At 45.8% G+C, this 27913-nt stretch overlaps 1 protein-coding gene across 5 annotated transcripts in view; it reads left to right on the top strand.

The window, feature by feature from the left end:
- The window catches only part of SESN2 (sestrin 2), a 64330-nt gene extending 38226 nt beyond the window's left edge, over window positions 1-26104 (top strand). For 3 of the 5 annotated variants that reach the window (XM_028738702.2, XM_028738704.2, XM_028738705.2), the window contains exons 2-10: window positions 12087-12152; window positions 16536-16733; window positions 18629-18811; window positions 19331-19543; window positions 20207-20366; window positions 21029-21144; window positions 21769-21959; window positions 23354-23498; window positions 24502-26104. In XM_028738702.2, the coding sequence (XP_028594535.2) occupies window positions 12087-12152; window positions 16536-16733; window positions 18629-18811; window positions 19331-19543; window positions 20207-20366; window positions 21029-21144; window positions 21769-21959; window positions 23354-23498; window positions 24502-24588 (1359 nt within the window). In that variant the 3' untranslated portion in view covers window positions 24589-26104. Of the gene's footprint in view, window positions 1-5022; window positions 5168-12086; window positions 12153-16535; window positions 16734-18628; window positions 18812-19330; window positions 19544-20206; window positions 20367-21028; window positions 21145-21768; window positions 21960-23353; window positions 23499-24501 lie in introns of those variants that run through there. The other 2 variants (XM_028738706.2, XM_028738703.2) reach the window with 2 other exon arrangements.
- Window positions 26105-27913: the final 1809 nt, after the last annotated feature.

Genomic DNA, 27913 nt, shown 5'->3' with positions numbered 1-27913 from the left:
GTATAATACATGTTTGGAAAATTAATAAAAAATTATTTTAAAAAAAATTAAAAAAAAAAGGAAACAACAGATTGGGCAAAAATGTCAGGGGTCATATGAGTATGTGCACATAAGAATAATAGTTTAGAAGCCATGGGTAGGGAACCTGTCCACCGCCCCCCCCAATGTTGGACTTTAGCTCCCATCAGGATTTTAAACCTTATGGGTTTAAGATTCTGGTTACTGAAATTAACATTGAGCATTTCCCACCTTGGACGTGATAGTGGGAATCTGTGGTTTAAAGAGATACTGGAGGGTTACAGTGTGGACGCTGGCACACCAGGGAGGAATGTGAAGGCCCAACACTGGTTTTCTTCTTACAAAGCCATTGTTTACCAAGCCAAGAATGTTATGTCTGTAATGGCCCACAGATTACTCGCTTGCCAGGTTATATATCCTGTTTTTCTAGCCAAATGCAAAACTGGAAGCACCTAGCTGTGTCACCCTGTGTAATTCCCTTATCTGTCAACAAGGAGGGATTCATAGGCCAAGGCTAACTTGAACCCGTGACCAGAGTGCTTCTGGGCCCATTGTAAGTACTGGTGAAATTACTGACCAGCACCTGTTGCAATTTTTGTGCTATCTTCATGGGCAGCACCACATAAAGGCATAGGCGACAGCAGTCAAGTCCCTTATATGCCAGCAGAGGGTGCAGCTCTGAGCAAGAATGCTCCACTTCATGATGAATAGGCATAGAACAAATGGAACCTGGAACAAAACGTTGCAGTGTGAAGTGCTTCTGTTCACGGTGCCAGCCAACCAGCATTGCCTTCTTTCAAGACCTTCAATTTCTGGTTTTCTTTTTCCCCTTTCTCCAGAAGGCAGTCAGCATTCTTTAGCCATTGAACATCCTCAGCCCCTATTGAGCTTTTTGGGGAAGGATGCTCCCTTAGTTACTTAGGGTATTTTTTTGTGCTTCTGTAAACCTTGGCAAGTCTCCTGAGCCTTCTGAAAGCTTCCTTTAGTGAGTGAGTGGTGCCATTTTGGCTGCATAAGAGAAAGCAGCCGGCCTTGAACTTCGGAAACGGAACAGTGGTGCAGGAGCTGAAATAATGTATTCAACTGCACTGATTTCAAATCTTACATTTCAGTCAATAAAATATCTGGGCTACATATATTTAAAGAGGTAGAAAGCTCTTTTGGAAAAAATACTAATCAAAGTGCAACTTACATGGTCCTTCGTTTGGGATGGTCTCATGCAGAAGTTCCTGGGTTCAGTTCCCAGCATCTCCAAATAAGGCTGGGAAAGACTCTTGTCTGGAAACCTGAAGATCCACTGCCAGTCCCCATAGACAAGCCTTTGCCAACTTGGTGCCCTTCAGAATGTGTTGGCTACAACTTCCCATCAGCCACAGCTGGTGTAGACGATGTTGAGCTAGACTGACCCCTGGCAAGGATAGCTCTCTGGATCTGATTGATCTACAGCTCTCATCATCCCTGATTCTTGATCCCTGCCAGCTAGGGTTGATGAACCCAGGCCCTCTGAACCAGCCCTTCTCCATGGGCCCCACTGAATCTACCTCCTCACTGAAGCAGGTCTAGGGCTCTCTTGTCAGCAATCCTTCTTCCCAGGGAGCTCTGGGAATTATAGCTCTGTGGCGGGAATAAAGGTCTCCTCTAACAACTCTCAGCACCTTTAACAAACTGCCCTTAGGCCAAGATGGTGCCTAAGACTGCTATTCCAGCTTATCTTGAGACCAGTAAGAGACCAGACATGGATCTATATTAGTTGCTGCTGGTCTGATGGGTAATTTTGCTGTTGTTTATGTGGCTAAGGTTTAATTTATTTAGTGCTTGGTATCAGATTTTAAGATAAAGCCACCTTGTGGATTGTCAGGCAAGGCGGGTGGTTAACAGAAAGGTGGCAAAAGAATAAAATAAAACTGGGGATGTTGGGTCTCAGCTGATTGGCTTTGGTTCTATAGGCTCCAACAGACTGAGCAGCCTCTTTGGCCTCCTGAGTTTATGACGCTATAATAACCTTGTTTTGTTGCACGGCTTGTAATTTGCTTAACCTTTCCTGACTTGCTTATCAAGTATGCTCTTGCCAATTCCTGACTAAGCGTTGCGTCTCATCTCCTGCGGAGTCACCCTACCTAGTCAGCACGCTGGCTCTCGTTGGGTGACTTGGGTATCCGATACCGTCTCTTTCAGAGCGATAATGGAGCCACTTCCCAGGCTGAAATCCGCCAAGTTTAGGTGTCTGGTCGCCTGATGGCACCGTTGCCTGTGGGATCAGACAAATTGAGACAATCACCCTCTACTTCAGTCGAGATATTGTAGCCAGAGGAGGATGTTGCTATGGTTAATTAGTTTTAATAAGCCTTAGTTATTATGGAGGACATGTTTTAATAAACCTAACCACCATTCCAAGATGCTTTATCATGCACTTTCTATGTTGGCATGTGCTGGGTATCTCAGCTGGGTTTTGGTGTGCCTGAGATTGAACAGCCTTGGACCAGTTGATGGTCAGGGTATTTGTGGAAAAGCTACTGCTTTTCTAGTAGTATCTCATGTGTACATTGGTGATGGGGATCAGTTACAATCTGCGATTTGCTTTAAATTTTAGATGGGAGGAGGGAGAGTCAGTATTGCCTTTTCTCCAGCTTCACCTGAAATATTTGCTTCAGACTCTGAGGTGCTTCCATCTATAAGGGACCTGTAATATCAGGTACCTGGGTTCCCCCCCTCCTTTGCCTTAAAGTTTATTAGAATGCCACATAAAAGTTCACAACAGTTTGTATTAAAATTATAATCCCTATACAAACACGAAGTTAACACAGGAAAAAGTATATGAACTGGATCATTAAACTTGCTGCCAAATTATCCAATAAGAATCTTGGAGAATAGGAAGGGTCCTGCTGGATCCAAGGCCAGCATCCTGTTCTCACAGTGTCCAACAAGGTGCCTGTGAGAAACCGCAAACAGGACCTGAGTGCAAGAACCCTTTCCCCTCCTCTGGTTCCCAGAAACTGGTATTCAGAAGAATTACTGCCTCAGACCATGGAGACAGAGCAATAGCCATCATAGCCAGTTGCCACGAACTTGTACTCCTATGAATTTGTCTAATCCCCTTTTAAAACCATCCAAGTTGGTCACCATTATTACCTCTTGTGGGACCGAGTTCCATAACTTGTCTATGGAGTGCCTGAAGAAGTGGTTTGTTTCAGCTGTCCTGAACCTTCCAACATTCAGCTTCATCTTGAATATACTGTTGTGTGTGTTTTCTGTGGGCTTGAGTGGGGAGTGAAACATCTAGCAAAGGGCAAAGAGCAGGCTTTTCCGTTCCCTGTAGCTACAGTGGAGGAATCGGAGCACTGTAGCAGAACACACGTTCTGCGCGCAAACGTTCCCTGGTTTGATCCCCAGCATTTCCAGGCAGGTTTGATAAAAGACCGTTGTCTGAAAACTTAAGAGAGTTGGTAGCAACTGGTGTAGACCGCAGATAGACAACCTGTGGCCTGCTATGTTTCTCCCAATGAACACATCTTTGCAAGCAGTGTTGTTTAATATTTATTATTAATTAATTTATTAATCAAATTTATATACCACCCTTCACCCATAGATCTCAGGGTGGTTTGCAACCTACAAATACAACATAAAAGGACGCAAAATACATAATAAAAATAAGAACCAAAACAAACCAATAATCTCCCACGACATATTTAAAAGGTGATTGGATGTTAATCGGTCAAAGGCCTGATTGTCAAGGATCATTTTCACCCGACGGCTAAAGGTATATAGTGAAAGTGCCCTGGGGGGAGAGTATTCACAAAAGGGGAGCCACTGCAGAAAAGGCCTGTTCTCATGTTGCCACCCTCCAGACTTCTCATTGAGGAGGCACACGGAGAAGGACCTCAGAGAATCATCTCAGGGTTGCGGTAGGTTCATGTGGAGACAAGTGGTTCTTGAGGTATTGCGGTCCTGAGCTGTTTACATTTACATTTTCAGGCAGATTTTCCAATAGTATGCACATTTTTATCGTTGGAGAACTGCGTTGCGAAATTTGGAGAAGTGTGGCTAGCTGCATTTTGGTTTGCTTATCATTTTGGGGAAGTCGAGATGAGGCAGCTTCTCGGTAAAATGTCAACTGAGCATACTCTCGCCCCCATCATTCTATGAAACAAGGAAATTAGGAAGTAGAGGCATGGGGATGGGCAAAAAAAAGTGGTTGGTGGAGTTTTTAAATGGTTAACTAAAAATCATTTACTCAAGAAGTAAGGGGAAGCCTTAAACTACTCCTTTAAAGACAAGAGATAAAAACAGTCTTTGCATTGAGGGGGAGATGGTTGGCAGAACAGACAAGGAAGTGGAGGCACTAAGAACTGACTTGTTAAAAGTGTATAAAGTGATTTACAGATTCTTTTCTTATTATCACCACCCTGCTAGGTAGATCATTGCTGTAATCATTTTCTGAACTGGGAGGCCCTCTATGAGGTTGATTCTTCTGCTTTCCTTCATTCATTCTAGATCATGGGCGTAGCCAGGATTTTTTTTTGGGGGGGCAGGCCTTTTGTTGGGGGGACAGAACCTCAGTTAATTATATATTTTTATTGATTTGCGGGGAGGGCAGCTGCCCCCAGCCCCCCCCCCCCGGCTATGCCCATGTTCTAGAGTTTTATAAAGCCAATGTTGCCAGGCTTGGGTGAACAGACTGTGTAGGATTTGTGCATGGGTTTTGTGTCTTAACAGAGAAGGTGGGGACATTTGGTTCAACTGCTGTGCCAGTGGGAGGCTGGAGGATGAGATTAATCAGACACCAAGAGGAGGTGGGTGGCAGAGGCAAAAATCCATAATCTGAGTATTCTCCTTTTGGGAGAACAATCCGTTTTGGCTGACTTGCCTGTTTCCCAAAGGAGTCCTCTGTTTCAGCTCCCCACCCTCTTGGTGGAAACAAGTTGCATCATAGGGAATTGGTCTGTGACGTGATGCATCTGTGGGCAGACACAAGACTATTTAGGGATGCAATGTGTTAGAACAGGCAGCACAGAAGCCGCTGAGGATGGGAAGTGATCGGGCTTAAGTTCTGTCGTGAAGGCAGGCAAAAAGAAGCTACTCCTCCCCTTTAAGAGAGAGAGAGAGAGAGAGAGAGAGAGAGAGAGAGAGAGAGAGAGAGACCAAAATCAAGGTAGGTCAGTCTGACTTTTTGGTTGTAAGGAAATGAGAGTCAATAAATGTTGCTTGGCTGCTTGACATCAGAGATCCATGTTGAAAGGGGAGAGACCTTTTTTGTTTGGGTTGACAATCCACTTGCTTTGAGCTGGTCCACTGACTTACTGGGAACACTTGAGTGTAAATAGATTATATATAAATTATCAGCAGGAAATTCCCATCTGGAAGAATGGAGAGGCAGCAAAAGTTCAGCTCTTCAGTCTTTTCAGATCTGAGACTCTCCTATTAATCCTTACATGGGATACTCTTATAACTTCTGGTTTTATGTATCTGCCAAACTTGGCACCGCTGGTCTTCAAGTGACTGAGAGCATGTGGATTAGTCCCTTGAAGTAGGTACCTGGTAGCAATTTTCGAGCTTTTCAAATGCGAAAAATACAGTCTGTTGGCTTGCTGCGGGGATGGGGGTGGATGAGGCATGGTTGGGCTTGCTTTCACAGGTTTGTTTTTTTCCATGCAAAGGGATTCAGTACAAACAGCTCCTCGCTGATTGATTTATGTTTCAAGGCATCTGTCCTATTGTTGAGAGAAAGTTAAATTTATCCAACCCAAGCTTTGAAGTGAGTGCTTACATTATAAACTTCACAATCCAGTTCAGTGCTTTAATGCATTCGTTTCTTTTGTTTTGCATGGCTAAGACCTGTTTCCCTGTTTTTGCAATGGCCAAGGTTCGCTAGCAAATCATGCCATAGACTGACCTGCGAATCTTGGTTGGGTAATTGCCATGTTTTTCTCTTCAGTGATGGGGAACCTGTAGCCCTCCAGATATTGAACCACAACTCCCATAATTCCTGGCCATTGATCATGCTGGCTGAGTCTGATGGGAGTTTTGGTTCAACACCATCCCAAAGCCACAGGCTCCCCATGCCGGCTCTGGCTAATATCCATGCTAGAAAACAATGGCTAATAGTAGTCACCTGTGTGCCAAAGCAATGAAACTTTGCCATACTGGAAGAACATGCTGTTTAAGGGACACAGATTAATTTAGCACAACTTGGCAAGATTTAATTTTTTCCATTGACAAAATGATGGTGCACATATACAGGTGCCAGACCAATATGCCTGTTTCTGGAACTGTCAGGAACCAGTGGATGAACCAGCCATTCTCAGACCAACCATATGCTAACCTGTAACAAAGCAAAAAATTTCCATGGTTTATTACCTAATCCTACTTGCCTCTTCACTCTCCAACATATACCCTCCTGCTTGCTAGATTTTTTGCTATTACGTGCAGACAGCTGTAATGATCCTATGTTATTTAAGTTCTCTGTTGTTCCCATTTTTGAGATATATATTAAAATAACACATATCCCTTCGCAAAATAAAAATATTGAATTAGGATGGATGGAGAAAAGAGACCTGAAATAACACTTAAAACAATGGAAAGGAGGGCAATTTATTATTTGTGTTTTATTAGCTGTAGCTTTACACAAGTGTTTCAGAGTTACTTACAAGTAATAGTAAAATAAGCAACATATGAAAAACAAAATCATTAAAATGAAGCACAACATGAGGTAATCATATCATAAAAAACAAATTATCCCGCTAGCATAGGTCTAACCACCACACACAACCCCCCACAGTGTGGAGAGAATGCCCCAACTGTTGCAAGGAAAAACAATAACCCACCAATACCTGAGAAAAAGAGGAATGGCTTTGCCTGGCACTGACAATATGTCAGTTTTGGGAGCCAAGTCTTCCTTCCTGATGAGGGCATTCCATATATGCGGGGGCAGGCACTGTTGGGATGGCATGTTCCCTAGTCGCCACCCGCCAGACAGTTTTAAAAATGGAAGAAGGGCCACCATTTAATCACAAGTGATGCTTTTGAAGAGGGATGAGGAACCTGTAGCCCTTCAGATGTTGCATGGAAACCCAGCCAGATGGGCGGGATATAAATAATATAATTATTATTATTCTCTCCTCCTTGACAACTGCATACCCCCAAACATTTTGGGAGGGCAATTTGGAACACACACACAGCACCCCAACACTGCTGCCACTCACTCACTGCCCACCTGCTCACCACCGCCTTGCCTTCACTTGTGCAGAACCATGAGAGTGTGGAACCAAAAGACATGTATCTTTTGCTTCCACACTCCTTTGGTCCCCATCGGCTGAAATCCCAGAAGTGCAGCGCCAGCTCCATAAGTACACTGGCTGTTCCATTTTTTGGTCCCGCACTCTGGTGTGAGCCAACTGTCTTGCGCTGCAGCATGGGACCAAGAACGTGTGTATTTGGGTCCCACACTGTGGCACATTCAGAGCATGGGAGCCAAAACCCAGGATTCGGATCAGGGTGGCTTCTGTCAATCCAAGGTATCCCGCTCAAAACGGGACATTTGCGCTATATGCAATTGACCATGCTGGCTAAAGATGTGGAATTGACCATGCTGGCTTGGTTCATTGTTCCTCTGTCAGTGAGTTAATTATTTTTTAAAAAATAAAAATAAAAATAAAAATTGATGGTTTAGAGATGACCAGGGAAAGAAATAAGGTGAGAGGGATATAAATATAGCCTGTATTACTAATGACCACCTGTGATGATTTATATTGCACTTTTGAAGCTTTATTTTATGGAAGCTCAAAGGATTACAAAATCTTGTGTTTCTTCCATGCTGTGATTGGCTGGCTCAAGTATCTGTTGACAAAAAAGGAGTCCAGTTTAGTTGCTCTTTGGCAATCTGAAGCGCCTCCAGCCGAGGTCTGACCTTCCTATTCTCCCTCCCTTTTCTCAGCTTTCTAACCCTCCCTTTATCAAAGCTCTTTGTGTGTATGTGTGTGTGTGTCTGTCTCAGAGGCTGGAAAAAAAAGTCTGTCGAGTCAGCAGCTTTGGAGAGCTTTATATTTGAGCTGAGTTAGACTTGCTTGGTTAGGGTGTGTGCATGGTGGCGGGGGGGGGGGGGAGAAGGAAGAGTGGCAAAGGTTAGTTCACCAGTGTCTTGTGTGTGCCTCTGGATATAGGCTTCTGGCTCTTTCCATTTAAAAAAAAAAGTGTCATTCCAGGGAGTCAGCATTTTTGGAGACTGTGAAATAAGGAAGCTTTTCTTTAACCCTTTATATAGCCAGCTGCGCAAGTGTAAATACTGGTTTGTGGGCTTCTTTTTTCTACTTGTTTGTATGTGTTTCTCGCTCGCTCGCTCGTTTTTTCAATGTTTAATGAAAGTCTAAAAAGGGGGGGTGGAATAAATAGCCCTGCTCACCTTCCAACCCACAGGCGACTTGTGTTCTCACGCTTGCAGAGAGCAGCGCTAGAACGGCCGTGACTTGATGGAGGAAACATCTAGGGCAGTTTTGCTCACTGTTTGCTAACAAAATCACGTTTTGCCCGTGATGATCATGCACTAAAAACAGCAGAAACCCATCCCTACATTCTGGGGAGTAGGGATGAAAGAAGGCAATCTACTTCTTTTCCACCTTGGATGCATTGCATGCTGCGCTGTTTCTGTTCTGCTGCAATTTGGCTTCCAACAAGAACTGCATTATTCATCTTCTTTTCCGCTACATGAATTACATAATCAGTTACATTAATCCGCACACAATGCAAATTGCGGGGGGTGGCGATGACAATTTATCAAACACGTTTCATTGGTGGACTGAAGAATGACAACATTGACCACAGATAATATTTGTTGGATTGTTTAGCCTTCCAGACATGGGATGAATAAGGGAACACCAGCAATTTCTGCTCCCGTTTCCATTTTTGTTGAAGTTCTCTGGTATCCCTACTGATGTCCATACCTACATTTTCAAACAGTAGCGTTCTGTTGTGTTTGAATATCTTATTTTTTTATGTGCACTTTTAAAATAGAAAGGGATATGAAAAGGCCCAAATGGAAACTCTGAAGGTTTGGACCAAAATAGTATTTTAATTAGGGCTCATCCAGACTTATGTTTGTCCTGAGCAAGATAATTGCATTTGTTACAGTTGGGAAAATTCACTTTCTGAGAAGAGCTTGTGTGTATTCCAGCAGTCCTAAGGATTCTAGGGCTGCAAGTTTGGTGGCAGAGAATCTGCCTTGCATGCAGAATGTCCCAAATTCAATCCCCACTGAAAGAGACTGGTGCCTGAAATCCTGGGGAGCTGCTGCCCGTCAGTGTAGACAGCACTGAGGTAGACAGGTAGACAGACCCAGTGGTCTGGCTTGGCATAAGGTAGCTTCTTGTGTTCCTAAATCTGAGTTGATTTTTTATTACTGAAACTCGTATTGAGATTCCTGCATTGCAGGGCGTTGGACTAGATGACCCTTGGTCCCTTCCAACTCTACAATTCTATGACTATAGCTCTACAAATGCAATACAGTACTTACGTAAAGAAAATAGAATACTAGTGCAAGAACAAACAATAAGGTAAAATACCAAACGTAAAGGACATAAAGTGGTGATATCTTAGCAACCTTCACTAGGGATCTTGCTACCTTTGAGTTTGTGACCCACACCATAATAAAGTGGAGGTTGTTTCTCCTTTTAAATTCATACCATCAGCTCTTCAGAAGGCTCCTTTATGCCATTCTTTGATCAGTTTTATCCATTTGCAAATCTGGCCTGCAGTGATGTTTGAAAGTACTTAACCCTCCAAAATGCAGGCTAATTCCTTATAACTTTCCTTCCTTGTGACAACACTGTTGTTGTTTTTTTAAATTTCTGCAGTAAATAAGTAAAAGCGGCATTTAAAAAATACAATGAACTTCTGTGAGGTGATAGGAAAGAATGGACACCTGAAGATGGTGTTAAATCACTACATTTGCTTAAAGGGGCATCTTTTGCAGGCTTCCCCAACCTGGTGCCCACTAGATGTTGTTTGCCTACAGCTTCTATTATCCCTAATGACAGGCCGTTCTGACTGGGGTTGATGGGAGTTGGGGACCCACGACATCTGCAGGTCACCAGGAGAAGGCTGTTTTAAATCTCATGACTGGCTTTTGAAGACATGTTGGCCAATGTGTTGCTGCTTGTCCTTTCCCCTCTCCCCTTTCTCTCTGCCTCCACACTCCTACCTTTGGTAATTTACGGGTTTTTTATAAAAAAAAACACCTATGAGTTTCTACTGCCTCTAATTGTATCTCTTAATTTTGTGGTGAACAGCTTGTTTGGTGCTGACAGCCACATCAAAAGTAGATGATAAGCCCTCAGGGTTACTAACTTTGCATGTTATTGTTGGATGTAATTAACTTTTTTGAAAGCTCCAGCACAGTCAAGAAATGGGAAGATGTGGTTGCTGGTTGCCTATAGAGCAGCGTTCATCCTGAAATTGCCATGCGTGGGGAAACATTTTAATAGGAGAGCCCTGGTGTGGTGCAGCGGCTAAGAGAATAGAATAGAATAGAATAGAATAGATTCTTTATTGTCATTACACAAGTGCAACATTGCACAAGTGCAACGAAATTGGATGCCAAGCCAGCCGAGGTTTCTAGTTCAACTCCTGACTCCAACAAGAGCTCACTTAAGTAGCCTTTACTGGATTCCCTGCTCCATGTTCCTTCTGCATAATGGGGTGGATACAGGGCCTGTTTGAAAGATCACTGAGATCATCGAGCTAAAGCGTTTTGACCTCTGGGTGTGGTCTGAAAACTCCTGTATAACTTCTGGGGGCCCATTTGCACTGTGCATTTAAAGCACTATCAAAACCCCTATACCCCTCACAGCGGTACAGTTTCCAGAGCGGGAATAGGAGTTTCCTAGAATCCACGTGCTGTTGGAGGACAATCCTTGTTCTTCTCCATATTCCAATGCTGCAGTCGCCAGGTTAGAAAGATGCACTCGCCAGTGGCGAGCTGGCAATTGCATCTGCGGACCTTAGCCTTGGTCAGTGCATGGAAATAACTCCACTGGTAGCCAATCTCTCTTGCAAAATTTAGGGCACAGTACTACTTTCCTATGTGTCGTAGCGCATAAGCACTGCTTGCTCAGCTTTCCCTCTTCAGTACTGAGCCAGCGGGGAGTGTAGGCCTGGCTCTCTGATATACACAGACCTCCCAGTCCTGTCTAGGAGTGCCAGAAAACTCTCCGCTCAGGTGGGGGGGGGGGAGAGAGTGCTCGGAGGCCCTGCAGCACTGAGCTGTCTTCAGTTGACGCCTTCAACAAAACCCCTCTTAGGCAGTGGCCTAAAGCACAGCAGAGCAGTGGCAGGTGGTGATCTGGGTTTGTCTGCCTTCTGTTTGTCTAGTCTTGGAATTCAGCAGGTGGCTCTTAGGATCAGCTGTCTAGAATCTAGATAAAAGTCTTCCAGCCTGCAGCTCTTCTTGCCCTGGCACCGCTGGTCTGTGGAGTGTGAGAGAGAAACTAGGTTACTAAACGCCTCCTGTCCTGGGGAGATCATCTTGCTGATGCAAGGCTAGGTAGGCCCTCTGTTGCAGGGAGAGGGGAGATCTCCCTGTAACACTTTGGACCGTTTTCATCAGGTAGCAGAATTCCTGAGTCAAAAGCAAAGGGTGACCAGCTCCTCCTCCTCCTTTAAGAGATATTGTCGCTTTCTTTTCTGAAGGTGGGGGAGGTTGATGGAAATCCCCAAACTTCACACTGAGCTAACCAGTTCTGGGCAGGTCTTTTATCTGATGCAATTCCTCCGGGGCTATTGCTCCAAGCTGCTTTTGCAAGGAGGGAGGTTGAGAAAAAGACATCTCATCAGCAGAGACTAACTTGAAGTTTCCAGCAGCCTTTGCTCTCTAGGGTCTGGCGCATTCCCCCCCCCCCCTTTGTGCTTTCTTTCACTCTTGCCTTACTCTCCCCACCCCACCCTTCCTCCACCCCCCAAACTGTGACGTGCAGCCTATGGCAATGGCTGTCCTCCCAGGGAAGAGGTAACTGGGTGGGGCAGAGTCCCCTTTGATGTGAGTGTTGGTTCTTCTAAAAACAGCTGTTCCTTTCATTTTCCAGGACAGAGGAGTCAAAATCCCCCGGCAGTTGGGAAGAGGCCCCAGTTCCTTCATCCCGGTGGAAGAGGTAAGATGCACAGCTTGGAACTTCTTTTTCTGTCTCTGCCAGGCCAGGGAATCATCCTTACTAGAGAGGGCCTTGCCGTGATGGTGCTAGTTATTTTTGCATTTATGGGGATGGATCTGGGGGGCGGGGAGGAGTCTGGGTGCTGGGAAGGTTCGCTCTAGCTGCAGACACATTGTGCATTTAAAACACATTCGTCCTCCCTACCTTGGGGCAGGAATCCTGGGAACCGTAGTTTGTTCCTTGCAGTGCTACAGTTCCCAGCACCCTTAGCAAACAGGCTATGTACTTGAGATCTCTCATATGCACAAGAAAATAGCCGGCAAGCATTCAGCATCTAGTAGTCTTCAGGTGCTGTAATATTAAAGAACTGAGTATCGATAAATAATAAATATTAGCAAAGCAGGAGTGTTGTTATTCAGGGTTCCTGCTGTTCAGGGTTCCCACACTCAACATTCCATGGCTGAACATTCTCTATATTCCTTGTGCCATACGTAGGACTTCCCTTTGCTCTTTAGTTGTCCTCATCATTTATTTTTTTAATTCTGTAAACCTCAGGGTGGTCCTGAGCATGGGGATAGCTCTCTCTTGTTAGTCAGTGCTCCTGTTCTTTGGTTTCGTTTTTGAGGAAGCAATACTTTGGAACGAGAGAATGTTTCAGCTAGGGGAACTGGAGCTGGGTTTGGGGGGGGTGTTGTTGGGTTGTTGGGGGGGGCAGAAACTTTAGTATTCCTTTCCATCCCCACCTCCCATCCATGTTAGGAAGGAACATGTGTATTCAGTGCTATTTCTCTAGAAAAAGAGGTGCCAGAACTCACCATGAACGCCTCTTATAATGGCAGTGGCGCCCACCTGAGAGAGGTGCCAGAACTGAGGTCTGGCGAGTTCTGGCTGAAAAAAAGCCCTGGGTGTATTTCTGCGCACACAGTGAAGGAACAGATGTGTAAATTGCATGAACAGATCTAGAGAGACCTGGCTGGGCCCCAACACTGTTTTTTAAAAAACCTCAGGTTGGGTGGGACAAATTTCCTTTGCAGGGGGGCAGGAACACCTCCCCCCCCCGGTCTTGTGACCTCTAGCTACCACTATTCTGAGCACTACACACCACTGTCTCCAGCTTCTATTTTATCTATTTAGTGAGATAATTATAGACCATACTTCCACGACAATTAATCAAGGCAGCATTATGGTTAGAGTGTCGGACTAGGTCCTGGGAGACCAGGGCTCAAGTTCCCACTCAGCCATGATGCTCACTGGGTGACCTCAGTCACTTGTCTCTGAGCCTGACTGCCTTCTACTGAAGTCTAGGGATCATGTTCCTTAAAGGAGGCTAGAAAAAGCCAGTCAAACTGCTTCATAAATTCCGATTCCCAGAGGGAAACTGCAGTAGCTAAAAACAGGTTTGTTGTTCCCTGGTGCTGATAACATAAATAGTTTGTTGTTCTGCTGATAAGAAGCAAATACCAGAACATCAATTATTTTATGAGTAGGACCTGCAAGAAAATGTTGCAGTGCGGAGTGCTCTTCTTCAGAAGGCCTACCAGCCAGCTATGCCCTTTTTGAGAAAACTCCATTCTTCCCTGCCCCAAGGAGGCCAGCCACCCATGCACTTTTTGAGAACACTGTTCCGGTTGCCCCCCTACCAACCTTGTTCCTGTGGCTGTTAAGCATGCTTGGCTGTCAGCGAGCTTTTTTGGGAGGGTAAAGGGATCCACTTGACTTTTTATTCTTACAAATTAAAAAATTGTATTCCTGCAAATCTTGGCGCTCCCCTGGGTCTGCTAACATCTCTCTCCTCCACATGCATGGATGGTACTATTTTGCCTAAATAAGGATTTGCATTAAGAACAAGTTTGCTATTTGTATATATAGGATATATTTTTGTGTGTGTGTGTGAAAATACAGTGGTACCTTGGAAGTCGGATGGAATCCGTTCCGGAAGTCCGTTCAACTTCCAAAACGTTCAGAAAGCAAGGCACGACTTCTGATTGGCTGCAGTAAGCTCCTGCAGCCAATTGGAAGCCACGGAGGACGTTCAGGTTCCAAAGAAGGTTCGCAAACCGGAACACTCACTTCTGGGTTTGTGGCGTTTGGGAGCCAAAATGTTCGACTCGCAAGGCTTTCGGGATGCAAGGTACGACTGTGTTGCTTCTGGGATGCTGCCTATTTAACTGGGATGAAGGAAGGGAGGCTGCAAATGAAAATCAACCCCTCTCACCACCAGCACTGAAATAAAAATAAATATCCTGTATTTCCCCCATGTTTTCCTCACACCTTGAAGAAGGGTTGCCCCCTTCTATGGTGGTTTTCTTGCCTAAAGCAACAGAGATGGATTATTGTTTACTTGTTTCTTTCCCTGTCTTCTGGCAATCTTGCAAAACTGCCGGCCATGGGTTCAGAGTCATCTGAGGTGTTAATCCCTCCCCATCACCACCCCCACCCCTTCCTGGTTTTTGGGGGGCAGCCAGCCCTGCTAGCTTTCCAGCAGGGTAACACATAACACGGAGTGCTATTTGCTTATTGCCACAGCAAAGTCCTTGGCTTCCCCCACCCTTGTGCTTCCCCCCCCCCCTTCCTGTGATGGGAGTGACACATGTGTGAGCGTTGCCCTGTGATGTCGTCATCTCCTTATTTATCGAGTGACCTTCCCTCCCTGTGTATGCACAAACAACTTATCAAAAGACTGAGCGTCAGCTACCTCTCCCTGGCCACTGTTGCACCCATCAGATGCCGTCCTCACCCCTCCTTTCAAGCCCTGGGGTGGGGTGGGGGGACCCTTCAGGCAGCATAAATCTGTTCAAATCCTTTGTGACTCTGCTCCTGTTACAGACTTCAGCTGCAGGCACACACCACATTCAACCCAACCCCCTGAGTCCTGGGAACTATAGTTTACCCCAGCAGAGCTGTAGCTCCCACCACCCCTAACAAACTATAGTTCCCAGGATTGTTGGAGGGGGTGCTTTAAATATATGGTGTGTATGCAGCCTTTGGGTGTGTGTGTGGGGGGGTCCTTCTGGGCTGACAGCTGCCCCTTTGTCCTTTTCTCTCTGGCCTAGTGCCAGCTCCTCTCCCCACCTTCACAGGGGATGCTGCTCAGAGCCATTGAGCCATTGGCTGGTCTGGCTGGGGAAAAGATATGGGTTCTGTTCCTGGACAGTTCTGTGGTGCTGGCCACAAGGACAGTATCTGCTTCCAGAGACGTCACCGGGCAGGATTTTGATTCCAGCAACCGAGAGAGCTGTGTTTTTTGAAATTTCCCTGCCAAGCAGGAGAGGCAAGGAGGTGTGTGATGGGCTGGGCTGTTGGTGGTGGCTGTTTTTTTGGCCTGGAATTTGAACAAACAACCCGATTGCATCAGATGGCTGAGCCCTTCAGCTGCTGTGGGAAACAGCTAAATATTTCTCTCTCTCTCTCTCTCTCTCTCTCTCTCTCTCTCTCTCTCTCTCTCTCTCTTTCAAAGTTGTTTGCTCAATAAACTTTGAAAAGTGCAATGTCTAGTTGGCTAAAAAGTCTGCCAGGCTTTGCTCTCTCTGTAAAGGAGAAGATTCCTTCAGGTGAAGCTGTGACAATTGAATTGATTTATTGCAGACTTTCTGTGACTTTAGTAGGGGCAGATCTGCCTCATACATTTGAAACTCATCCAGTGCATGTTTAAAGCACGTTGATTTATTTCTTTAATAGTTTTATTAAATTCCCCCAAGTTGGGATTCAAGGTGGCTTACAACATTAAGAAAGCATAAAATACAGAGCAATAAACAAGTGACTTCCCCTAAATAATTCTGGGACCTGTAGTTTGTTAAGGATGCTGTGAATTGTAGCTCTGTGAAAGGGGTGCTGCCGTTCCCAGAGTTCTAGTCAGGGGTAGGGAGTCACGTCCTTTAAAAGTATGGTTTGGATCTGCCCATAGAGATGGTAATCTACTTGGACAGGGTTGTTTTGGTAACATTGTGTATTTGACATTGTGTATTTGACATTGTGTATTTGAAGTGCTTTTAGCAGCTCCAAAAACTATATAGGCACTCAGGGTTAACTCCAGACTTTCAGTATTTTGCAGGAGTGTTTCAAGTGCATACTGGGAAATCTAGGTTTGCGCGGTTAAAGTGAATTAAAGCGCTTTGTCACCCTAGCACAACAAATTCACTTTTCATAAAGGATTGTCCTTTTTGTGATTAGGGAAGTAATTGGGAAACGCACTGTGAGAACTAGTGGAGCTCTTCACCATATAACCTGCCTGCAAATAAATGTGAACAAATGCCCCGTTAAAGACTGGATGCAATCGAACTTCTGCGTATGCTTTTTGCAAGCTAATAGGCACGAATGCTCGATAAAAGAGGCTCCCCTGGACAACCCATTACATTCCTGCCTTTTTTTTTTAACCTGTTGTAGATCCTACAAGAAGGAGTAGAGAGTGCCCAGCGGCGCCTCTTCATTGAGGCCTTTGTTTCCACAGGCAGGGTGGATAACATTACCATGGTGATGGGGCTGCATCCTGAGTACCTGACAAGCTTCTGGAAAACTCAGTACCTCCTGCTGCGGATGGATGGGCCTTTGCCATATCACAAGCGCCATTACATTGCCATCATGGTGAGTGACTGAGGAGAAGTGGGAACCTGGGTCAGCAGGTGTAGATTTTAAAGAACACCTCATTTTAAAATGTTTCTTCTTCTTCTTCTTCTTCTTCTTCTTCTTCTTCTTCTTCTTCTTCTTCTTCTTCTTTAATTCCCCAGCTATCCCTGCACCTGTTTAGATTCTGTGTTATGAATTACAACAGAATTACCTCCGAGTTGTTTCTAATCCTTCCAGTGGTCATAGCATTGCCCCAGGCAGCCACTCCCCAACAACACCCACAAAATGGCAGGTGTTTGTTTGTTTGTTTGTTTGTTTGTTTGTTTGTTTGTTTGTTTGTTTTTTAAATGGAGTGGCTGTTTCTATCACTGTTTCACTTTGTATTTTTATTTATTTGGACAACCTACATGCTGCTTATATTTAAACAAAACTCTGAGCAGTTTATGGCATAGATTAAAATGTCTTAAATATACAGCAAATACAAAAAGTGCCCAGATCATTTCTACATTCCCTGAAACACAGCTAAGCATTGAAATAAATCCTGTTTAGTATCAAAATAATAAGTCCTCTGAATCCTCTTTAGTATCAAAATAAACATTACACCATAGAATCAGCTACAAAAATGTGTGGAAGATAGAAAACAGCTAAACAAAATAGCCTCTGAACATCAGAAAGTAAGGTATTATAAATGAGAATCAAATAAAAGTTATAAATGTAACATTTTAAAAAGTAATGTGATTGGCAGTTAGGCAAAACAAAATCAGTTTGCCACCGTATGTGACTCATTCATAACCATTAAACAAATCATCCTGATTAAATTCCCATCTTATTCCCCTCTGGCTGCTGGTCACTTTTGTGTGTTTGTGTTGCCTAACTGCACACTCCTTACTGATTTCCCTCACAAGACCTAGAATATTAGAGGCCCCTTTTGCACTGCATATTTAAAGCAGTATCATATCTCTTTAAACAGTCATGGTCCGTCTCTCCCCCCCCCCCCATCCGCCTGCCCAAGAATCCTGGGAACTGTAGTTAGCAAAGGGTGCTGAGAGTTCTTAGGCCACATCTGTTCCCCACCTAGACCTACAATTCCCAGAATTCTCTGGGAAGAAGAATGAATTGTTAAGCCACTTGGGGAATAATATTACTGTGAGAGGGACAGAGCTTGCCTAACAGCACTCTAGTTCTCGGGATTCTTTGGGGGAAGCCGTAACAAAGTGGTAATAATCGTGCTTCAGTTGGTGCAGATGTGGCCCTATAGCCGTAGGGATGCATTCAATGTTGGTCTTACTCAGAGAAGATCCATTGAAATTGAGGTACATGGCTAACTTGGGTCCACTTCAGTAGCACCTCTGCTCAGTGGCAGAACGTGTACTTGTCATGCAGAAGGCCAGGTCCCCAGTTTACTTCCTGGCACCTCCACATTCAACCAGGAAATATGCCTGTCTGAACCTGTGTGGAGCCACTGTCCATTGGTGTAGACCAGCTTCCCCCAGGCTATTGTCCTTCAGATGCTGCTGGACTACAACTCCCATCATCCCTGACCATTGGCCACTCTGGCTGGAGCTGGCTAGGAATCGAGCAGTCTAGAAGGCACCAAGCTGGAGAAAGCGTAGTGGACCGATGGTCTTGGCAGTAGAAAACTGCTTCCTGTGTATCCCTTGTTTTTAGAAATTAATAATAATAATAATAATAATAATGATAATAATAATAATAAATTTTATTTATACCCCGCCCTCCCCAGCCAAGACTGGGCTCAGGGTGGCTAATTAAGCACTGCCTAGTGGGAAGCTTTCCCCCAAATCTGGGTCCCGTGTTGTTAATGTGGCCATGTACTCTGATTCCTGGCAGAGACTGTTCTCCTGCATTTCTTTATGAGTTACCCCTCTTATTAAGTTACCCCATTTTTTCCTCAGGCTGCTGCAAGACATCAGTGTTCCTATCTGGTTGGCTTCCACATGGGGGAGTTCCTACAGGTGGGTGGGGACCCAGAGTGGCTGCGAGGCTTGCAGTATGCCCCACAGAAACTGAGGAACCTCAACGAAATCAACAAGATCCTGGCACACCGGCCCTGGTTGATTACCAAGGAACACATTGAGGTGAGTAACTGAGGGTGGAAGGAAGGAGTTGGGAGTTGCGTGAACATCCATTGAGAACTCCACACAGGACAGTGTATTGATTCATAAGACCATAGCTTTTTTAAAAAAACTCACCCATTTTCTTGTTAATGGCAGGCCACAGAAAGTGATTCACATACAAATATATGAAGCTGACTCATACCCGGTCAGACCATTCTTGTCTGTTGCACGGATAGGGTACATTTTTGGCCTATGAGCCAGATCATTATCTGGCACCACCCTATGGACCATCTTTGTTGGGCAAGACAACCTGCCTGTCAATCACATGACATCAGATGGGGGGGGCAGGTAGATTGCCCTGCCACCTGTTGAAACCCATTGCCCTGCTGTTTAGGAAGCGCAGCACAGCCTTGCCAGCCTTATGTACAGCAGAGTTCTGAGCAAGATATTATTCATTTCCCATTTAAAGATGAGCAGTTCTTCTTTTGGTGCATGGAGCTAAAAGGGGACTCCTTTGGTGGTGGTGCTTGTTTTAAACAGGCGCTCCTGAAGACGGGCGACAACAGTTGGTCTCTGGCAGAACTCATCCAGGCTCTGGTGCTCCTCACACATTACCACTCGCTTGCATCCTTCGTCTTTGGCTGCGGCATCAATCTGGAGATCGACCAGGAAGGAGGCCACGTCTTTCGGCCGCCCTCGCCACGCAGTTGTGATAGCAGTCCGGCCTCGGAGGATGGAGTAAACAGTTCCAGTGTGAGTGGCAGTAAGGGGAGGGGTTCCATTTTTCTCAATGCATTAAGGACCCTTAAAGGCCAGTAGAAAACAGCACCAAAAACTGGCAGGGTCCATTCTTGGAGAGTGTTGGGAGTGCTGTGATTGCCACATTATATATCTGCTTACCTGAAAGCCTTCGTTGTCCTGCTTTTCAGCCTGAAAGGCTTCCAGAGTGGCTATGAAACTTTAGAGGTTTATTTTAGGAAACTTATACTCTTAAGCAGTGCTCTTTTCTTTTTTTAAAAAAAAAAGTTTAGAGGTGCTCTCATTTTCCTACTCATATTTAAATACTGCCCATCAACGAGGCCAAACTTAGATTCACAAAATATTTAGGGGTATGTGTATCCCTGCATCCCCCCAGGAAAAAAAGCACTGCTCTTAAGTAAAGACCATTGGCCCATATAGCTCAGTGTTGTCTACACTGACTGGCAACAGCTCTCCAAGACTCTTCAAGGTTTCAGGAGGGGGACATTCCCACCCCCAAGTGGAGATCCTGGGGATTGAACTGGAGGCCCCTTTGCATGCAAAGCAGGTGCTGTACCACTGAGCTACAGCCGTTCCCCAATTAAGCACTTTATAAATGTGTGCCCCTCTCCAGCCGTCATTCTGGGGACTGACTGGTTTCTGTCCCAATGTTCTCAGGGCTCAGATGCTATGGAGGAGGTGGAAGTGCTGATGGAGAGAATGAAGCTTCTGCAAGAGTGCCAGCTGGAAGAGGAGGCAGTCACCCAGGAGGAGATGGAGACCCGCTTTGAGATGGAAAAGAGAGAGAGTCTGCTCGTTACTCCCTCGGGTAAGACAGGCAAGTGCTCAGATGGGATCCAAGCCATTTCAGTGGGGAGTTTCCTAGTGTTATGGCCTGCTAGACTTGGAAAAGATTTGAGGGGGGGATCTCCCAGGGACTGTGCTGTCAACAACCAAAAACAGACTGTGCAAAGGGAAGTAGAGACTCTTGCACTGGAACTTAGTGCAACAAGGTAATCTTCCTCACACAGCCACAGTTCCCAGAGTGGTTTAACAATCAGTCCCTCTTCCTAGGGAAATCTGGGAATTGTAGCTCTCTGCAGGGAATAGGGATCTCCTAACAACTCACAGCACCCCTAAACACACTACAGTTTCGTATGGTATGATACTGCTTTATGTGTATAGTACAGATGTGTTCTGCATTTAGCCACTGAAGCTGGAAAAAGGAGAGCAAGTTCCTTTTGTGAGAGAAGGATTATACACATGCAAGATGGGAACTATATTGCCATTCCTGTCCTGTCTTGGCAAAATGAATAAAGAATAATTCTAGGCTCCAAACTCCCTTTATTTTTCTAGGGTGTATATTAGGACACAATTGTATTCTAGTTGAACAGCTTAGTTGCACATAGCACCTGCCCTGGTATAAGAGAAAGCACTGTCCGGAGGGAGGTGTTTTTGATGCTCTCACATTAATCTTTCTTGGGGCTTTATTCCCACTAGACATTGCTGAACACTCCCTGCCTCCCAATGTGATGTGCTTTGTGGAGGACCCAGAATTTGGATACAAGGATTTCACCAGGAGAGGAGAACAGACGCCCCCGACTTTCCGAGCTCAGGTACCTTGTCCGCATGCATTCACGGTCCCTGCTGTGTGTGAAGGTTCCTAGTCTCTCCCAACCCCGCTCCCTCAGTCTTCAAAACGCAATGCCAATTCTGTCCTTTGATAGCAATCCAGCAGATTGGTAATATGCAATATTTGCCAGTGTGGTGTAGCAGTAAAAGTGTGGGCTGTGACCTTGGAGACCAGAGTTCAAATCTTATAGATAGATTAACTTAGTACCTGTGCATCCTACAATGCTATATTGTTCTACTTTAAGTAGATGAGTGCAGGGCAAGATCTGTCAAAATAGCAAACCACTTAAGAGCATCAGTAGGCTTTGTGGCACAGAGGCTGTTTGGTGGTGGCCACCGACTTGAATGGCTTTAAAAGAGCATACATCACATTCATAGCGCCCAAGGCTATAAGCAGCTACTAACCACATTGGCTATGCTTTACCTCCATTGCCAGAGGCATCATGCTTCTGACTACCAATTGCTGGGAATCGCAGACTGCTGTTGCGCTCCAATCCAGCCTGCAGGCATCTGCTTGGCCACCGTGAGAACAGGATGTTGGACTGGATGGGCCATGGGCTTGATCCAACAGGCTCACTTTATGTCCTTATGTTTCATTCTCTACACAGGATTACACCTGGGAGGACCATGGCTACTCACTCATCAATCGCCTATATCCTGATGTGGGGCAATTGCTGGATGAGAAATTCCAGGTGGTCTACAACCTGACGTATAACACCATAGCCATGCACAGTGGGGTGGACACATCCATGCTCCGGAGGGCCATCTGGAATTATGTGCACTGTGTCTTCGGCATTCGGTAAGACTTTGGTTTCTCCCCTCCCCTCCCCTCCTCTCCCCTCCGCGCTGCATTGTGTCTCATCAAGGCTAACCTGAGACCTTTCCAGACCTTTACTTTGCTGAATGATTACTTCTAAGAAAGGAAAGCATTGGATCAAGTTGCTTGCAGCACCAAACCATAGCATGGCACTTTGTGGATGAGTCTTGTACTCAGGTGCGCCATCAATCCTTTGTGGATTTTGCTTAATTAGTTGCTTACCCGTTTGGGAAACTACAAATGTCTGAAAAGTGGGATTAGAAATTGTAAGAAACTTTGCAGATAAACCCTAGTTTGCTGGTTCATGTAAACTATGGTTTGCCTCAAATCAGGAAGTAGGACACATAGGCGAGAGGAGGAAGCACACAAGCCCAAAGCTTAGTCATGTGATGCTAAACCATAGCCTGGTTCACAAGAAATCTACTGAGATCCATCGTCCTTCTCAGACCGGTTGCTTTGTTTAGTATAGGGCTCAAGGAGGAGATTGACTGTTTTGTGTGTTTTGGCTGGATTGATTTCTGTGACTAGCCTTGCCCGGATCTCGCCAAACAGGTGTGACTCAAGGGAGTTGAGTCACCTAATTCATAGAGAGGTCGGATGTTCGGCACGTTTGTGGGATGTGGGAGGACTTGTCCTGTCATATCCTCGGCTGGATCTGCCATGTGAACGGAACAGCTTCCCTAGACCGGGGTAGCTAACCTTTTCCTACCGCTGGTTTCTCTTTCTGCCCACCCTCTTTCCCTTCTTCACCCCCCCCCCAATGAAATTAGGCCAGGGGCTCACCCCCTGACTTAGACGAAGAGGGAAGGGACAGTTGCGCTGTTGGTTGGTGTGTGGCTAAAGAAGTGATTTCTCTGAGAAGCGCCATAGCTTAAGGGTACAGGGCATGTGCTTGCATGCAGAATTTCACTGGCTCAGTCCCTGGCGCGTCCAGTTTAAAGTACCTTGATGAGCAGAGCCAGGAAAGGGCTCCTCTGCAGAAGACGCCAGAGAGTTGCTGCCCGTCAAAATGGACTCTACTGTTGGAAGATGGACAAAGAAAGAGGATCTCTACACAGAGTGCATGCTTAGATTATGGTATTCAATCCCCCAGGAAGTAGTGATGGCCACCAACTTGGATGGTTTTCAAAGAGGATTAGATGTACTTTGTGGCTATATTCTGCTACCAATGCCAGAGGCCTTGGAACGCCAGTTGCTGGAAATTGGGGGGGGGGGGTTGCTTTTGCACTCGGGTCTGGCATGGAGGCTTCCCCTAGGCATCTCCTTGACCTCTGTGAGAACAGGATGCTGCACTACTTGGGCCACTCGCGTTCTTAATGTTCTGACTCGACAGAAGGCAGCCCCATAACGTTTACATCTTTGCGCTTTCCCCCCAGGTACGATGACTATGATTACAGGGAGGTGAACCAGCTCTTGGAGCGCAGCTTGAAAATCTACATCAAAACCGTGGCCTGCTATCCAGAGAAAGCCACCAAGCGCATGTACACTCACTTCTGGAGGCATTTCAAACATTCTGAAAAGGTAAAGCCACATGATGTTTCCTTGGGGGGTGAGGGAGAGGAGAAGGGAGGTCTGTTTCTCTCTCACTCTTCCTTGGGTCTCAAGAGACTGGTCTGAGTTTCTCATGGCTGAGAGAGTGATAGCAGGGACGGGGAAGCCGAGGACACAACACACACTCTGTGATGACGTGTGACAGCAATTTCCATCATCACTGGCCATTGGCTGCACTGGCTGGGCTGATGAGGTTTGGGTCCAACAACACTGGGAGGGTCCCAGTATAGGGTATGGCTGCACACTTGTACACTGTGGGTTGTATCCAGGGCTTTTCCTAGTCTAGAGTAGACCCATTGAAATGAATGGACACAACTAAGTTAGCAGCATTAATTTCAGCAGGTCTACTCGGAGTACAACCCTATCCCACAAACTTTCAAACGAGCTGATTTATTTTCATTTCCTGTTTGAATTTCACCTCTCCTTCCATGAAAAGAATGGGCCTAAGTTAGTAATACATACATTCAGTGGGCCAGGACTATAGCTTGGAGATGATAGATAGATAGATAGATAGATAGATAGATAGATAGATAGATAGATGATAGATAGATGATAGATATAGATGATAGATAGATAGATGATAGATAGATAGATGATAGATAGATGATAGATAGATAGATAGATAGATGATAGATAGATAGATAGATATAGATTAGATAGATGATAGATAGATAGATAGATAGATAGATAGATAGATAGATAGATAGATGATAGATAGATAGATATGCTTCTCTCCTAATCAGTGCTGAGCTCTGAGCGAAGGCTCCATTGGGTGTCACCATTTAAATTTCCCACAATGCCCCAGGGAAACACCAGGGGATTATAACTGGGGGAAAGGAGCACCAGTTGCTAAGGAGACAAAATTAAAAAGGAGGGCTCAGGGTGCAGGCAGGCATCAGCGGTAGTCCCTGCCGGGCCTTGGCATGTTTGCTCTGCCCCTTTCCATTCTGACCTATCCCTTCTCACCTTCCAGGTGCATATCAACCTGCTTCTGCTGGAGGCCCGCATGCAGGCTGCCCTGCTGTACGCCTTGCGTGCCATCACTCGCTACATGACCTGACGGGACTCTGCTCCCCCTAGCCGTCCCTAAGGGGGGCAGGCCAGCTGTTTTGGACAGGGGAGCCTTCCCCTCCCCACACCAAGGCGTGTTTCTGGACTACGTTGCGAAAGACACTTTTGTCACCTTGCTCCCCCTATGACTTTTTGGAGGGCTGTTTGTGGCGTTTCTGACACTGTTCTGAGCATCTCCTGCCAAGCGACCGGCCAAGGAGGGCGGTGCAGGAGACCAAACTCTACACGTGTGGTGAAAACCAACTTTGCCTAACCCCGGCTTTCTCGGCTGAGACTTGGGAGCCATCCCCCTCCTGCTGTGTGGCTTGTTGGCTCTGCCACCAGCAGGGAAGAGGGGTGGCCATGTTTGGATGGCCAGGCTTCCGGCCTCCATCTTGGAAGGCTCGTTTTGCCAATGCCCTTTTGCTGGCCTGTTATGTGTTGAAATTGGTGGTGGCTTCCTGTTGTGGCTACTCTCAGATACCTCCCCCTACACACACACCCTTACCCAGTAGGTGATTAGTGCAATGAATGTCGGATCTCGTGGCCATGTCCTTTGCAACGACAACGCTGCTGGACCAGCTGAGGCAAAGACTTGATTAACCAAAGAGATCTCTCTGCCGCAATGTCGGGCTTTCCTTTCTCTACCTGCTGCAGGACTTTGAATGTAGGACTGTGAATGTTCGAGGAGGTCACGCTTTGGAAGGTGGGGGGAGGCCTGAGAATAATATGAAACAAGCAGTTTCCCCACTGCAATTTTGGTGACTACACTACATTTCTTAGCTTCCTGCCTGAGATCACTGCACTCCATATGTCGACTGGCTTAAAAGAGGTCACACGGGGCAAAAGAATACCAGGTTGTGATTAAGTTTGGCCAGATTTCCCTTTTTCTTTTCACCTTGTCAAAGTGGGCAAAATGCAAGGGTCTCTCCTGGCCAGGGATGGAGAGATCTCTCAGCTGAGGAAACCAGTTTTGGAGTACACAGATCCTCAAGGACCAGATCCAGAACAGAAGGCTGCTGCATCTGTGAAAATCGGGGTATAGATAGGGATGTCCAACTGTGCTTGCCTCCCTTAGAAAAGCATCATCTCCCAACTTTTGTTTGTGTGTGTGCGCGTGCGTGCGTGCATTTAGGCTGTCTCACAGATCCCAGAACTCGGGTGTTAGGCATTTATGGAGCTGTTATTTTCTCTGCCTCCTGGCCCTGTCCACAAGTTCCTCTGTGTTTTGATTAGGCAACAATGGGCCCACCTAGATGACCCAGAGTTGGGGGCTGAACAAACATTTTCAAAGGAGGTTGTCCTGATCTGTTTGTGCGATAGAATAAAGTGGTAACACTTACCATGCAATGCTCTGCCCTAGTTTAGATTGCAGGTGAGGTGCCATTTTTAAATGCTCTCCTACAGTAAATAAGTAGATGTCCCTGTAGGTAAAGAGCTAGCATGAAGGAAGCAGGCTCAACTAAACCCCCTCTCTCTGATATACTAGTCCTTTACTTGGAGGGAATAAATGTGTGTGTGTGTGTGTGTGTAACATGAGAGGGCATGGAAAAAATGTGATCCTTCTCTGGCTGGCTGAAGTGGTGTGCTGCATTCTCCCACCTCATTCTCTTGCATGTTTAGAGCAGACCCTCACCTGTTGCCAAAACAGTCTCCAGAAATGTGAATATGTGGAAGTATTTAAAGAGCACTGGCCACTGGAGAGTGGAGAGCATTTAAACATCATGCCTTAATGTTACATTGTGCGCTTTTCATCTCTCTCTCAAGTTAGGAGGGTCCCCCCCTGCCAAGAAAGACCCTATTCAGGCCCTATGCTTAGCACACACACACACACACACACACACACACACACACGTTCTTCATGTGTCCACTGTGTATCTGCCTTAACTGATTTCCCTGGTCAGAGAGTAGATCACTAAACTGTGAAAAAGCAAACCTTAAAGATAACTTTTCAAACAACACCACACTCTTGTTGGGTTTCTTAAGCTACTTCCCCCCTCCCCCCACTGCTAACCCATTTGTGGGTGTGGTTTTTTTTACACTTCAAGAAGGAACTAAATGTCCATAATTTCAAAAGGTTTTAACACCTAAAGGTGGTGTAGATGCATATCAAGTTCTGGCGCTTTCTCCTTTCATATTCACAATCTTGGATTTTTACCTCTTGGATTGTTGCCATGAAACTGCGTGTACCAAACCCCTGGAGTATGCCCGCAAGATTGTTTTGGTTGTTCTGTATATATGTGCCTCTCCCCCCCCCCCCCCCTTTTTAAACTTTAGTAATGAAAATCCTGTGTTGGCTTGACTGGTAAGAAGAACAGGACTCTAGGGAGCATTCCTGAAATATATGAAAGACTGGCATGGGCAGAGGTTGCTCAATCTAGCCTAGTGTTCCCCAACCTGTTGCCTTTCAGATTATTTTGGAGTACAGTTCCCATCAGCCTCGGCCAACCAGGCTGTGCAGACTAGGGTTGATGGGAGTTGTGGTGCAGAGCTGATTGAAAGCTAGTGCTGCCTCTTTGACTTGGCCTCCCAGGCCTGGTTTGCTCAGGTCAGAGAGAGCCTATGTTACCTCTGAGTTGGTTATGTTGTAAATATGCCCTAGGAGCTCCCTGTGATGAGTCCAGACTTTGGAAGTATATGCTTATTGTTTCTATAAGCCTTAAGATGGGGGATGGGGAAGCTGCACCCCTCTGTATGTTGCTGGACTCCCAACTCCCATCAACCGCCAGCCAACATGGCCAATGTTCAAGAATGATGAGATTTGTAGTCCGGCAACACCTGGAAGGCCACAGGTTCCCCAGTTCCTGCTCTAGGAAAAGTAAAGATATCACAGAGCTGGCATAGGCAGGGAAGCTAAAACAGTATTTCGACCTTTGTTGGTCAAAGATAAGGTACACAGGAGGATTCATTTGCTGGGGCCTACCTCATATGACTGGCTTTACAGCACATGAATTGGTATTTTAAGATAGCCAACATGGTGCCCTACAGACATTGTAGGACCATTGGCCATGTTGGCTGGGGCTGATGGGTGTTGTAGTCCATAGCTTCTGGAAGGCGGCACATTGGCTGCCCCATGGCTTCCCAGTCCGTCCGTCCGTCCGTCCCAATACAGTAGATTGGGTATGGAGCCTTGGATTTCTCAAATTTCACCTGGTTGTGTAGAGATCAGAATGATTTTGGTGTTTATATGCTGACTTTCAAAGCAGGGTGATTAACATGTGGTCCTCCACACGCTCTTGGACTTTAACTCCTTTCATTCCTGGCCCTTTGGCCATGTTGGCTGGGGGCTGATGGGAGTTGGTTCCTAGCGACATCTGGAGGACCACTGGTTAGCC

This window comes from Podarcis muralis, chromosome 7, assembly GCF_964188315.1.
Source record: "Podarcis muralis chromosome 7, rPodMur119.hap1.1, whole genome shotgun sequence".
In the NCBI taxonomy this organism is placed as follows: domain Eukaryota; kingdom Metazoa; phylum Chordata; class Lepidosauria; order Squamata; family Lacertidae; genus Podarcis; species Podarcis muralis.
Note: the sequence above shows the minus strand (reverse complement) of the source record. Positions and strands in the feature narration are given on the sequence as shown.